A 12,951-nucleotide genomic window follows, 5' to 3' on the forward strand; every position below is an offset into this window, starting at 1 on the left:
ATCTGATTTGAGGAGTATTGATTTTCAGTTTTGGGCAGCAGTCAGCTGTACTAACCCTCTGCTGCTGTAAAATAGCACAATAAAATACACTTCATCTTATGTTAAGCTCAGCAAGAGCTAGCCTTCTGACATTCCAAGTTACTCTTCATCTCACGAAATCATGAAGACAACCCAGATAAAATGACCATGCTTTTTGTTGTCACACTTAAGTGGTGAATTTAACAGCCAACTGGCAGTTTGCTATGTATATCTGGCACAAAAGGCACTGGCTCCTTGGGAAGGAATGAGTTCAGCATCTGCCTGTGCCTATCTTCTTCCCAAGTGCTAGATGCCCATGGGTGGGCATCAGCCAGGAACTGCCTTGCAAGAGAGGGTGCACTTCCAAACTCCTCACAGGTGGACCATGACCTCCAGAGCATCTGCTTCATGGTGGCTCAGCTGGCATCGAGGAGAAAAGAAAAAGCTTGTCCCAGCAGACAGAGTGTTTTTTAGTAATAGGCTGTGATAACTCTTTGTGATTTAGCTACTTTATGTGCACCATTTTATCATTCTTACTGAAGTCCAAATTAACCAGGCTGATTCTTTCAATCCCTGATATCTTTCAAAGTACAAGAGATCATAGTTCAAGCACCCAACACTTCTGAAAGATAATTTCAACAATGAGGTGACTAAGGCAAAAAAAAACCAAAAAACAAACGGGGTCAAATGCAGATATTACAGGCAACATCAGTGTGTTTCCAAGCATCACAGAAATGGTATGTCTTTTCAAAAGACACTCAGCCCAAAGCCCTGTGCTTAGGTGTTGCCCAATAGTAGATAACACCTTCACAAAACAGACCAGAAGACTGAGGGCAGTAAATGCCCCCTGAGCAACCTGGGAAGACAACAGCAAACAAACAAACATAGGCATCAGGCAAGTGAATACCCACCCAGCTGTGCACTATGAAGTCACTGCCACAAGTGGATCAAATTACCCAGATGGGGACTAGCCCAAGACTGAGCACATCTGGAGCCCTTTGTTGTACACGGGGTGTTGAGTGGGATGCCACACACACTCAGAGATTGCTCTTTCTGTGCTAGATTGCCCTTTCTGTGCTAGATTGCCCAAAGGTCTCAGGCAGAACACTGAAGACTGAGGCTATTGTCAGCTTAAGATCTGTGCATTTCTTGAGTGCATCTTCAAACCTCTCCTTGCCCCCAGTGTCACTACTGTAAGAGAACAGATCCTATGCATGCTGCTTTACTTATGGATGGAAAGACCAAATGCTGCTGGAAGGGTTCAAGGGGGCTGTGGGAACCAATGAGGATGCCCTAGTTAAGGGGAATATTTTAGTGAAAAACAATGCAATGCAATTTTCCATTGTTAAAATCTGTAGAAACACCTGAAATGCCTATGTTCCTTGTCAATATTATCAGATGTAAAACATTTTTCTGTCATGACTAACTCAGAACTCTGCAGAGGATATCAACAGTATCAAAATAGCATAGGAAACTTTGGGATGCATAATCAAGGGTTTTTAAAAAAAGTCTGTTAGCAAAAATAGCAAGTTTCCATCAACCTCTCTCCCAGATGACACTTACAGTTTTGGTATTTCTATGCATGTACAAAGTCCATTTCCTATTGTATTTCCCATCTCACAACTCCTTTGGGGAAACATAATTCATAAACAAACAATTCCCAGAGTAGATAACTAAATCTCCCTGCTGACCCCTTTCCATATTACCCAACAATAATAACAGAGGCACAGTCTCTGCATTGCCATTCTTTGGTGTGTTTATGCTGTTTTAGTAATGATGTAATGGAAAGAAAGTGACATGCTATTATTACTATTGTTATGCCAAGGACCGCAAGGAAGCATTGGTATTCTTTAAGGTTTTATTTTTCCACTTAAAAATGACAGCCTTTCCAGGGCTTTCTAACCATTAAATGTTACAAAAGGTAAAAATATTCCATCAGAAACTTTAAAAAATGTGCTACTTGAAAAAATGTTTTTTTAAAAAACATTTATACAGCTGATAAGTTTTGAGCAATGCCTTTTATGAGCAATGTCACAAGGTTACACACTGTGGGCCTCAGCAGTCTTTGTGTCCCATGCATGGGAAGACAGTGACAGAAGTGACTACAGCTAACTATACTCTTGGCCTTCCATTCCCTCTGAAAGGGTGGGGAAGCCTCTGCAAGACAGACCCCATTCCCTTCTGGCCCCTCAGAACAACCATCCACAGCAACACACATGAAGAGAAAGCTGGACTCTGCCCCCTTTCTCTCCATGCTAGCTGTGTACAGGTCAAGAAAACCCTACAATCAACTTCTGAGATTGTCTGAAGCCTATGTGACTTCCATGAGCACCACATACTTCAGGAACAGAACAAAATCCATTTAGTCTGCCTTCCCTCCAGCTGTTTGCAGACTTTTGTTGAAAGTCAAAATTTAATCCTTATACAGGTGTACAGAGTTGGACTGAGGAATTAACGCACTTGAGGTTTGGCAAAGATAGGGTGTGAGCTGGGGAGGAAGAGAAAGACACAGAGACCTGTTCAGAGAGCAGCAGCTGAAGTTTCTGAAGGAAGCCACCTGAAGTGTGACACTAAGTGCCTATCATAGAGGTCAAGGCTCAACAGCTGTGAGTCAGCCTGGAGACATTTCACCTGTGAAGGTACTGGAAAATCAGCAAGGCACATCCTGAAAAGAACAGAGAACCAGCAAAGAAGAATGTGGCCATTCTTTCTCATTTTTGGAAGCCCAGCCTTAGCAAGCTTTGGAGCCTTCTACATTAGTACGTTAGAGAGTGCACAGCTCTCCCATGTAATTTTGGCATTTACATCAGTGCATTAACAACGGAAATTACTTCCAAAACAGTTCTCATTCTTTTGATTTCTCTTTGTCACAATAATGATTCATCTCCCAGCCTCAGCGCTCCATATGCAAGTAACTCCAGGAGACCAAATAAAAACATGGGAGACTAGGAATCTATTATGCAAAAGAACTGAGGAACCTACATTCTCTGCAATTCAAAATTCTGTTAAATTTGACAAAATTTATTTTTGAATTGTCATTTTCTACTCTCAAACACAGAGAGATGGTTTGTCAAGGGAAGGGATGAAAAAGTACCTTCCAAGAACATACTCCAAGCTCCAAGCTAAAGGTTCTGCCTTTATCTTTACATTAAAGAAAATGCCAATGCCAAATGTATACTTCAAATGGATATCCTAAATGATAAAAGGAAACAAACTATTTCAGAGCATCTCTTAGGGCTCAAAGTTAATGTCTGCTGAGACTGGATTTATTATATTAAGCACAGATGAAAATTGTGCCGCAATTTCACAACACATAACTTTATGTATTTATTTCTGTGACCATGTCATGCCCAAAAGCTGTGTAGCTGGCATTTTCAGTGTATACACAATTGCAGCCATTTACACCGCCCTCACAATATTAAAATTTTCCATTACCTGGAGATTCAAAATCTCCAACAAGTCTCAGCTCTTCTTACAAGACAGCTTCCTTAAATTGCAATAGTGCCCCAGGGAGCCTGTGTCACTTAGCTTAGTGGCCATGCAGCACACAATGAAGTTGTTATGGAGACTGATGCCTCCCCAGCAATTATATGGTGTAATTAGTGTTGGCTGCTACAACATAACTATCAATCTGTCTCCATGGAAACTACCAAAAAACCTGTATTTTTAAGGTTTCAGCAACTGGTCTTTTTTATAGAACCCTATGATGCAGTGAAGTGCACACTGATTGCCTTCTCTGCTTGAAGCTCAGCTGAGAAACACATTTTCTTTTCCAAGGTATTTGCATAGTCCGCATGGTGACTCACAGGAATCAAATATGTGTGGCAAGAATAAATGTACATATTTCATACAGTGAGGACCAATCACAAATCAACAAGGATTTTTATAATTTTAAATTATTTTTATGCATATATGTGTGAATATCCCCCTGCATGACAGTGCACAAGGTGTGTAGATGGAAGATACTCAGTCCTACTCTTATGAGCCCCTTCTTGGAATCCTTGACAACTTTAGGGTCACAGAAGCTCTCTCTCAGATTAGAGATGCACTTCTAACCACAATTTTGCCACAAAGAGCAAAGACCAGCAGAGTCCAGATGGGTCTAGCACAAAATTCTCCCACTCTCCCAGGGCTTTGGCTTGCAGCTGCATAGTTTTCCCAGGTTGGGTGAGCAGAGATCTTGAAACAGTCTTGCACAAAGTGCAGGATCTTTGCCGAATGAAAACGCACTGTGTTTATGGAACTTCAGTGGGAGTTTATGACATTTTTGCCTAAAGCTGTATGAGGTCCAAGCCAAGAAAGCAATGTGATTTTCAGCCAAGAATCTTACTGTCACTTTTGCCTGAGCCCAGCAGCATGCAAAGAAGACACTACTTCAGTCTACAGTATAACCAAGTGGGCAAGTGCCAGAAAACCGAACACATTCTTCTTCTAGTTATGATATATATATAACATTTTTTAACAGACTTTTAAACTCCAGAATCCTGTTCCATTAGGGCAGAGAAGAAAAAGGAGAGACATTTGCTTCAGAAGGTACCCATGGCAGGACTCTTTTATAAATTTCCTGCAAGTAAATAGCCCCCAGCAGAATTTCTAGCATTTGCATGCTAAGCAGCAGTGAGAGGGGAATTAAGAGGTATACAAATTGAAGCACATGCTTGGCAGAGGCTTTAAGATTGCAACAATGTAGAAAAGCATGAATTAATTTTATCTCTCTGGGTTGGTTTGTCCCTGGAATTACGGCAAATAAAATGCTCACATGAACTGCTATGTGTGAAGAGAGGTGCAGTGAGCATAACCAGGCTAGAAGCCCCAGACGACTTGCATTTATGGCCTCTCCATTTTATGAGAAGCAGAAAAAAAAGAATTTCTACTTTAATAAAAATATCAGTACTTCTCCAGCCACTAAGATGGATCTCAACAATTTTTTTTGACATGAAGAGGGATCTAGTCTATCCATTCTCTTCAAGACACCATGGGGAGCAAACAAATAAAAACACAGACACAAAATATAAAATCCAAGACTACAGGAGTCATTCTGAGTAGCAGGAGATATTTTGGGGGAAGACTAAACCTGCTGGGGTGTAAGTACAGTGAGCACACAGTCAGTACACAGAACCCACAGATAAAAGATGCTTTCAGACACTCCTGCAAAGCTGCTTTCGCAATGTCTGGCAGCCAGCATTAAACACAGGATGACCCGGGGCAAACACATCTAAAGTTAACAAACAAGGAACCAAAGCAGCTGTCAGAGGATGCTTTTATGTATTAGGGAGCCTCCAACACTGTTCAGATAAACTATAGATTACGTAATAGTGCCTGGGATGGTTGTACAGAAAATAGTTGCATACTCCTGATCTGATTAATCTATATTTCCTTCCAACCCATGCATAGGAAAATCAGAGTAAAGCTCAATGCAACCTAATTTCAGTTATTCAATTTCCTTTCCTCAGGTGAGGGAGGAAGAAAGAGAGAATTCAAAATCCACTGACTTTCCCATTTGTCCTTTCTCTTTATAACAAGGTGCCTCAATAGGTTCCTACTGGGAACAAGCAGAATTCCCAACTACTAGTTTATTAGGGTAACACTGAACCGGATACGGGAATATGAATTCATAAGTAACAAGTATCTTGCTGCATTTTTCCATTCTATTCATGATTTAAATTATTTCTGCTGCTTAACTTTTAAAGACCCTAACAGGCTTCATCACCATATATAGATTGGCAACCTTAATCAAAACAAATGCACTGACAGCACTGTTAGAGCTCATTAGCATTCTCACCAGAGGCTTCTGTCTGTATATATGAGCATCTCCAGGTTTTTCTTTCCAGTACATGACCCATGATATTAGCACAGCTTTCAAATTAAAACAAGAAATCTCAGCACAGCTTCAAATCCTTGCTCTTCTGGGGAATAGATCTGTGCAAGTCTATGACAAAGCATTTCATATTTCTTGGACTTCTTAAAAACTTTTTTGGTGTTGTTTTATAGATCACTTCACTGATTTTTTTGGCATTTCTCACAAATTTATACAGATATGACTAACACACATACTATGTGCTTTCACAGAAAAAGTACAGGGAGCATTTGTCACTATAATTATCACACAGGACTATATACACAGATGAAACCTGTGCTTCGTCTGTCTCTGCAGAAAGCAATACTCTGACATGAAAGCTGTCAGAAATCATTACAGGGAGGAATTTAAAAACCTCATACATTGATTAAGTTGCCACAGCCAAAGTAAAGACCATAACAACAAGTTATGACCAAACTCCAGTTTTTAAGTGAATGAAAAATTAGAGGGCAGGGAGGCCAAATATGTGAGCTTCACAAAGAATGTGTCTTTGGATGTGCAAAGCAGAGCTGATCAGATCTCATGGTTAGTTTATTGGAAATGAAGCTGTGACAACGATCTCAGCCCCAGCTCATCAGTCACATAGGTACAAAGCATCCAAATGGAAAACAGATTTTCTGATTCTCTGCACCTCCCTAGAGGCCTCTGCTGCTGTCTGAGGACTACAGCATTCTCCTTTCTTGGCTCATTTGCAAGATAAACATATTCAGGCCTCAAACGCTGCTCCTTTCCAACTGCTGGTGAAAACTCCAGTCAGTCTGAGAGATTAAGAGGATGATCTAGGGCACTACTCAATCCAAGAAAAATGCTCATGTGGGAATGCAAAGCTGTTGTTGTGACCAGAGGTGGTTTTTTTTTCCACTGGATCCCATTCTACAAGTCCAGATTCAAATACTTTCTATCTTTATTCTTTAGCCACATCATTAACTTCCTTCCTTTTCATTTTTTTTTTAAGGGAGCCAGACACTTAAACAGATTTTTACAGTGCTAGCTAAATGCTGCTTTTCTGCACTTACGATGATTTAAGATGTGACTGACACAGCCCTCATACCTGAGCAATGCTGAGCTGGATCAGTACATAGTTTTAACACTTTCAAACACCTGCAGGAAGTAGTATTAATGATCAGACAGATGGGACTTAAATCTTTACTACACAATACATAAATTTATAGTTCCTAGTAGAAACAAGGTTCCTTGGGAGAGTTTTTTGGGAGCTGGTAGATCAGCCCCTACCCTTCAGGCAAGTGCCAGTTCAGCTCTTGCTTTCTGCCTGTCCATGTCTGTCTCTGCAGTCTCTTTTGATCCCTGTTCTAAAACAGATGTATAGTGCTTCCAAACTTTTCAAGTATTCCCTGACCTCTAACCCCAAATCAGCTCCATTTCAGCATTTGGAGCAGCAGTTCCTTCATGCTCCTCATGCATGCTTGAACAGGTATTGTAGAACTTCAAAATAAGTCACATAGCAACCTTTAAAACACTAGTGGAAGACACTAGGGACACTGTGGTGTTGATAAAATTATTAGTGCTACAAACAGATCTCATGTCTTCATTACTTATTGCCCTCTTTGAACTCAAGATAAGATATATAATTTGAGCACTGGGTTAGAAGCTACAACAGGAAAAGGACTAATTGCTCTGTCACAAAAACCTTCCAGGCAAGATAATTAAACCATGTACATTAAAAAGCATGCACTTTTAAGGCTAAAGAACAGATTAAATTCTCACAGTGACACTGGCACAAGTTTTTAGTTGCTACAAAGGCACATAATTGCATTGTCACCAGTGGCTAGAACAAACTTTGTATCACTTTTGTCTAGAGATGGCCAAACCCCCACTAATCTAGAAACTTTGGGAAAGCTTTGATCCAGTCCAGACTTCATGGCTCTGATCCACTTCAGCTGGGATGGACCCAAAATCTGCTTAAAATATATTTCACAACATGTCTTTGCCTGCATTTTTTTCCAATAGGTCATAAATACCACATGTAGAACCATTTACCCTCATTCACAACACCTACTAGCAGAGCCAGCTATTCCAATCTCCAACCCAGAATGTTTAAAAAAAAAAAAGCAAAAAAAAACCCCAAAACCAAAAAACAAACAAACAAAAAATACTCAAGAGCAAGTTTTAGATTACTCCTACCAAGGAGAAAGCAAGCTAAGGTACTAAAATCTGCACTGTCAGAATGTTTGGAAGAAATTCAAACTAGTAAGAAACTCCATGTGACTTGTACAGTGGGAAACAGCTTGCAAAGCACAAACCAAGCCATGTCACTCCATTTTTGTTATCCCCAGAAAAAACAGTTTCATTTGACTACAGTTTCTAAAGAAGCATGTTATGCAAGTCTACGATTTTGGTTTGGGGTTTTTTGGTAGGGTTTTTTTGAGGGCGTTGGTTTTTTTGGGTTTTTTGTTTGGTTGGTTTGGTTTTTGTTGTTGCTGTTTTTTGGTTTTGGGGTTGGTTTTGGTTTTTTCATAATGTAACAGTTTCATTCACTGTAGTAGGAAAGGTGAGATCACAAACCACACAGGAAGGTTGTGGTTTTCAGATGACCTAGCTGAGAGTGATGAAACTAAATAAAATCTAACCAGGGCAAAGGAGTCTAACAAGCTCTTTTGACTGTATTCACCACTGATAATTTAAGAAATGAGTTATTAATAGCTTAAATCAAGTACAGCCAGACCCTAGATCCACAGATCATAGGATAATTCCTGTTGGAATGGACCTCAGGAAGTCAGACTGGGTTGCTTAGGGTTTATCCAGTTTGGTCTCATAAACCTTCAAAGACGGAAACAGCACAGCCTTCCTGGGCAACCTCTGCCCTTGCCTGACTTGTCCTTGGGGTGAAAAAATTCTTCCTTGTACCTAATCTGAACCTCTCTGTTTATCATGCACACTCATCCCTACGCAGCACTGTGAATAGCCTGGATCTGTCTTTTGGATGATTTCCCCATAGCTACTGAGTGGCTGCTCTTTGTTGGGTGCATCCAAAGATGTCCCTCTTCCAGGCTGAGCAAGCCTGGTCTAGCAGCCACTACCCAAAAGGCAAGTGATCCAGTCCCCTGACTTTCTTGGCAACCCTCTGCCAAATTCACTCCAGTTTATCAATATCTTCCCTGTACTGTGGTGTCTAAAACAAGGCCTGATGTCGACTAACAAGTGCTGTGGAGAGGGTCATGATCACTTCCATGAATTTACTGTCTATGCTATTGTAAGTACAGCCCAGGATACTTCAGGTGTTTTTAGCTGCCAGGACACACTGCTGCATCATGTCCAGCTTGCTGTATACCAGAATCCCAGGTCCTTTTCCACAGAGTTGCTTCCCAGCTGTGCAGTCCCCATGCTCTATTATTGCCACCAACTCTTCCTTCCCATGCACAGGGGTTCACATATGCACTTGATGAATTTTCTATTATTTCTGTTGGCCCCTTCTTCCAGCCTGTCCAGATCCCTCTGGAAGGCAACTCTATGTTCCAGTGTTATTGACTGGTCCTCCCAAATTGGTGTCCCTTGGAAATGTGAGTGCACTCTCTTACTTCTCATTCTTCAATAAAGGTGTTAAATAGGAAGGGACCCAGGACAAATCCTTGTGCCACTCCACTTGTCACAAGATTCCAGTTAGAGTAGGAATCATTAACCCCTATCTTCTGAACCTGATCCTCCAACCATTTTCTTTTTACCCATCTAGTTGTCTGCCCATTCAGACTGTAACAGTCTAATTTAGATATAATAATATTATGGGACATTCGATCAAAAGCCCTGTTAATGTCAAGGCAAATGACATCCTCAGCTCTCTCCTGCAACAAAACCAGTGAGAGTTCTGGTACTGAACTTCAGGGAATTAGTTTTAACTTTTGGCTCAGGAAAGACACACTGCAAACAATGGCTGGTGCACACACTCAGAAGGAATATTCTCCAAAACGCCTTCGGAAAGTATAGGCTTGTATTACTGGAATTCAGTAGTCCAAATCCTTAGCTGCAATAATCACCCCAGTTCCATTAGATTCAGTTTATACACAGTATTTCATCTCAGGTAATGATCCTGGGTTATTACACACCTGATACTTATTGCCTCAACTCTACATGCAGATTGCACAGACCTAGGAAGCATCAATGAGGAGTAGCAAGAGAAACTAGAGATGTAGAAATTCCTCAGCTCTCCTGGGAGATGCACAGATCCACTGTGTTCCTGTGAGGGTCTTTCTCTTACCTTTGCAAGAAAACTCCAGGCTGCATATTGCCCTGAGGTTGTGCTGCTTTTTAGTTTCACTGCGTGCAACATCAGAAAGAATCCCAACAGTCCACTGCAAGGGATGGGAAAGTTTGTTAATAAAACCTCTTAATTTCAACTAAACCACCTCTTACAGACATCTTGATTTTCCTAATGCAGAATTGCAGTGTTAATCCCATTTGGAGAAAGAAAGCTGGCGGACAAGAAGCTTACATTATGTCCAGTACATCTAGGGTTTTGTTCAGTCAGTGACTAGAATCTGAGTCAAGTAAGTCTGGTGCTCTTATGGCTGATCTCTAATGCTCTTGCATAATCAGAAAAGTAGAGATTATTGGAAACATGAGGCAAAATATTAACTTCAGGCATTGAAATGGCTCTGAATAACAGCAATACTAATTTCAGCAGGAGCCACACATATTTGGCAACCAACTCTCTTCAACCTCCACAGAGCCTTGTACTGAAAAAATAACCTCTGGAAAGTTTCTGCCTGAAGCTTTCAAGCTGTTTAAACTTCATGAAGCCTAAATTCCAGTTAGGAAGTCAAATGCATCTCTACTGTATAACAAATAGATGACTCAGTAGTGCTGGGAACAGAATACTTGAAAGTTTTCTGCTGACAATTAAGAGAATTTTGATTCTCAAGTCATATAGGACAGAAGTCCCCAGTGCTCCTGTAGCCAAGACTACTCTAAAGGGAATTCTGTTCCACATCTCACCAGACTTTATGGAGTTTATGAGGTTTGGCTCTGGATTTTGTTCCACTTGTGGCGTATGTACAACCCACTGATTGTGAACTGGTGAAACAATGCAAACCAGCAAGCAGGGAACAGAAAAGGACTTAAAAATATGTAAGGCACAAATTACTGTGAGGCATAAGAGATTACAAAGTACTGTGAGAAGCTGCTTGGAAAAGAAGATAGGATCAACACAGCAAACAAGTGGTGAAGCAAAAAGTGCCTTGGTATTCGCAGAGGGTATGCTGTTCTGAATGGTGATGCCATACTGGTTAGTCCCCTCTCTACAATAGCAGGAAGGGTGGAAAATGGTGGCTCCCGAGGTCAGAAGTTCTGTGCTGGGCACCAGTATATCAGCCAAGTGCTGTTCCCTCTCAATACATGTGGCCAAGTTCCATCACAGCTACATGTCCATAAAGGCACCAAAGAGTAGAGTAAGATAATTTCCCAGGAGTAGAAGGTACCAGGAATTCTCACACTGAGGCATAGCACGAGATCTTTTAGGATGTGTGTGAACCCTGAAGCCAAGGAAGCAGATGCTGCTTTGATGACAAACGATTAGCCTAAACTCAGCAACTTGTTGCAGAGGATGAAGTGCTGAACGGTAGAGCATTCCACTCTGAGAAATTAGTCAGTTCAATGAACCAACATTGCCCATATTTTTAAGAGTCCTGTAGCTTACGTTTGTTCCAGATCTTCGGCCCTGCTGTGAGGGGCTTTCAGTCAGAAAGATTTGAAGATGTTTAGTGTATCTCCAGAGATAAAAAAGTGAAACAGTGAATACCTAAAATATTGATCCCACAATTAACACCAATTTATTTCTTTAAATAATTTGAGCACTTTGCACCTTACTGTTGATGCTTCAGATATTCTGCAGAGGCAATAGGTTTGCTACATCAGTTGCCCTTACCTTACATTGTAGAAGTTTTCCTCCATATCCCACATTCTACAAAGACACTAGACTACAAGATGTAAGAGAGAAACTGGGAGGCTTTTTTCTCCATCTAACCATTCCTTTACCCTTCCTCTAGTGTACAGTGCTATCCACTACACATGTACTGAAGGTGGGCCAATGGAAACAGAAGTGGGAGGCTACCACAGTGGCAAAATTGTAATGAAGTAAAAGAGAAGAATATCTGGGCCAGACAGATATCCATTAGTGCCTGCAGTTGGACCTCGCCTCCAAGAAAAATAGATTTCACCTGCCTACAGAATACCTAATTGCAAGTTACTTGTAGTGTGTATAGTACACCCTTGGAAAAACATAACAAAAACTATGTACATTAGAAATTATTTAACAATCATTCTCAATATCCCCTTTCAACGGAAAATCCAGATACAAGTAAGAAAATCTGTATCAGGAAATATTTTTGCAACCAGTTAGCATGAAAATATCTTTTTCCCCTCTAAAAAAACCAACTTTCATCTGGTAAAAGACTGGAGGGGGAAGGGGGGAAGGCAGGAATTTATTTTTTTTTTTCTTTAATTAAGTTCTATAGAAAACATATTTATGTTGTCCTGTGAGAATTATGCTATCAAGCAGTGAATTTTGCTACTCAAAATAATGGAATGCTTGTTAAAGCTTTTCCTTTTTACCCAAAACAGCATTCTGCCAAATAACAAAATGTACAGGCAAATAAATCCATGTGCACCCATATACTGCTGAAGACTAATACTTAGTAATTACTGCAAATGGCAAGTTTGGGCTAATCCGACTTCAGAAGCATTTGAGAGATGCTATGTATCAAAGCTTTGCTACATTTGATAAACATAATTTTACTGGTGACTGGGAACTCTAATGATCAGCACTCACTCAAGGACACACATACACTTTCAGGCCGTTTGAATCTCAGGCCATCAAATGCATATCCACAGATATGCAAAGATATATTATCTGCAATTCTACTGGTTTATGGCAACAGTAACTAGTACAAGTAAGGCTTTACATGCTCCAAAATCTTTAACTGAGAGTCAAGGCTGGAATTCAATGGGATCTCTTATTTTGAAAACATTTACATGATCTGTTATAGAGAGGTTACCTGGCACAGCAGCTGCTATGGAACCTGTAGAAGTACAGGAATGGAAAATCCAAGGCACTGAAGAGATCACCT

General features: G+C 40.5%; 1 protein-coding gene across 2 annotated transcripts in view; it reads right to left on the reverse strand.

Annotated features, from left to right (window-relative positions):
* Nucleotides 1-12,951, reverse strand: part of SLC35D4 (solute carrier family 35 member D4) — a 52,448-nt gene that overhangs the window by 11,593 nt on the left and 27,904 nt on the right. For both annotated transcript variants that reach the window (XM_085052693.1, XM_085052692.1), the window contains exons 12-13: nucleotides 12,880-12,949; nucleotides 10,086-10,179 (exon numbers count right to left, since the gene is read on the reverse strand). In XM_085052693.1, coding sequence (XP_084908819.1) covers nucleotides 10,086-10,179; nucleotides 12,880-12,949 — 164 coding nt within the window. The remainder of the gene's footprint in view (nucleotides 1-10,085; nucleotides 10,180-12,879; nucleotides 12,950-12,951) is intronic.

This window comes from Lichenostomus cassidix, chromosome 2, assembly GCF_008360975.1.
Source record: "Lichenostomus cassidix isolate B80296 chromosome 2, HeHo_3.0, whole genome shotgun sequence".
Taxonomy (NCBI): domain Eukaryota; kingdom Metazoa; phylum Chordata; class Aves; order Passeriformes; family Meliphagidae; genus Lichenostomus; species Lichenostomus cassidix.